Genomic DNA, 1834 nt, shown 5'->3' with positions numbered 1-1834 from the left:
AGTAATATTCATGAGGTGATAATACCTGTCTCTTATACACATCTAGATGTGTATAAGAGACAGTATATTTGTATTTGATTACAGTATTGAATCTCATCTTTATTCTAGTGCTTGAAGACGATGAAATCAATTTATTTAAAACGTCAGATATTCTGAACAACACAACTGTTCATTTGAAAACTATCTATGGGTATATACGGGACGATTTTTATCAATTTTTGATGTTGTTGATTCACTGAAAGGTGTGTAAGTTATCAGGCCAGTTGCTGAAAACGTGCAGGTGCACATCCTAAAATGAATTTCTGCCATAATTTGATGAAAACATACAAAAAAAGTCGTAGATTTTATTACTAATATTTTTATCCTCGTATATAATAAATAGGGATTATGAGATCTTAACAACAATATAATAAAGTGAATAGATTTGAAGGATCATGGAGGTGTATAGTATATAATAAAATGTATTATAAAAAAGGCACATTTCTAAATATAAATTATGAACCTCATTTAATTATTTTTCAAACATGGCTAGACCTCCATAGATTTTATTATTCAATGCAGTGTTATTTTTATTCGAATGTACATGATTCAATTGGTGATGTTTTTTAATGTTTAAGTTCTTTCTAAAAATTCAAAAATAACAACATACTGACTTACAATTAAAACAATAATATCTTATAATACACATAAATGGGATTTTATATGTAACTCATATTTGCATAAGGCTACTACAGTAATTGTTTTTTTTTTTATGTAATTCAACTATCTGACTGTGAAAACAAAAAATCATCGTCAAACTAATTAACTATTTTTATATTGCGTAATGGATAGATACTTCGAGTTTTTATAGTTTATCTTACCAGTTGATGCATTTTCCACTAGAATTAGGTTTTCTGGATTCGAACCGAACATTTCCGCAACTTTGTCAGTTGCGTTTGCAATTTCTCTTTTGACTTCATATCGAAACCAGGCTTCTGGGTCTGTTTCTTGAATGTATCTAAATCTGTGACAACAGTTAAAAAAATATTATACATCCTAATATCATACTCTCAACATCAATCCACTACCACACCCCATCCCCGTGTTAAGGGGGTGAGCATGTAAAAATGAGTTTTATCTGAGATTGACTCCTAATTCAACTGGCCAACAACATTGGATGCTAATACCTCCTTGGTGTGACATACCACATTTGCCATAGGCCTAAACTTTTCCTGGCCCATATTTGAATATCTTAACCCTACCTGGCTTGCACTTCGAGCACTCGTTTTGGTACTGCAGAGAACGCTCCGTTATTACAAAACGTGACGTCCGGATCCAAAACATATTCATATTTACGGAATCTTTTTCCAAACTTTCCTTTCGCTTGACCTACCAACGGCGGTATCCCATTAGGCTGATTCCAAGACATTTTAAATTTTATTGATGCTAAGTATTGTAAGATAAACGTATTTCAGTCTCCGTGTTAGCACTGGTCTTAATTATCGTATTTGTCTGTCTTCTATCTTGGTATCGAATTGAGTCGTATAATGATGAACAGAGCTTGACCGTATAATGATGAACAGTCCTTGACCGTTAATCTCATCGACAAGGCTGTTATGTGTTTGGACATGGTTGGAGTATTTTGCCATTGAATTATTACCGCTGGAGGCTATGGAGCAGAGTGACCACTCACAATTTTTGATATACCCAATGACTGGGTCGAAATTACCCAAGATTCAGCAAAAAATGCCCAAAACTACCCAAGCTTCCTGAAAATGCATTAAAATTTGAAAAAAAAACACGTGTTTTTCGCATGTATAGTTTCCCTTTTAGTTCAATTTATAAACCATTTTTA

At 32.9% G+C, this 1834-nt stretch overlaps 1 protein-coding gene across 1 annotated transcript; it reads right to left on the bottom strand.

Annotated features, from left to right (window-relative positions):
• Window positions 1–69: 69 nt before the first annotated feature.
• Window positions 70–1560, bottom strand: LOC117121073. Its single transcript, XM_033266172.1, has 2 exons — window positions 1242–1560; window positions 70–1003 (listed from the first exon to the last, which is right to left on the bottom strand). Exons 1-2 carry the CDS (start codon window positions 1406–1408, stop codon window positions 802–804), a joined length of 369 nt encoding a protein of 122 aa, XP_033122063.1. The 5' UTR covers window positions 1409–1560; the 3' UTR covers window positions 70–801.
• Window positions 1561–1834: the final 274 nt, after the last annotated feature.

The sequence above is a fragment of the Anneissia japonica genome, unplaced genomic scaffold (genome assembly GCF_011630105.1).
Source record: "Anneissia japonica isolate Jap-2015-1 unplaced genomic scaffold, ASM1163010v1 scaffold1606_len605190_cov180, whole genome shotgun sequence".
In the NCBI taxonomy this organism is placed as follows: Eukaryota; Metazoa; Echinodermata; class Crinoidea; order Comatulida; family Comatulidae; genus Anneissia; species Anneissia japonica.
This window is presented reverse-complemented; position numbering and strand designations above follow the sequence as displayed.

Bases quoted from the DNA above. Each gene is read 5' to 3' on its own strand.
- LOC117121073 (XM_033266172.1), bottom strand. From the start codon at position 1,408: ATGTCTTGGAATCAGCCTAATGGGATACCGCCGTTGGTAGGTCAAGCG. The intron at 1,004-1,241 runs GTAGGGTTAAGA...CTGTTGTCACAG, and splicing joins GTGCTCGAAGTGCAAGCCAG to ATTTAGATACATTCAAGAAA.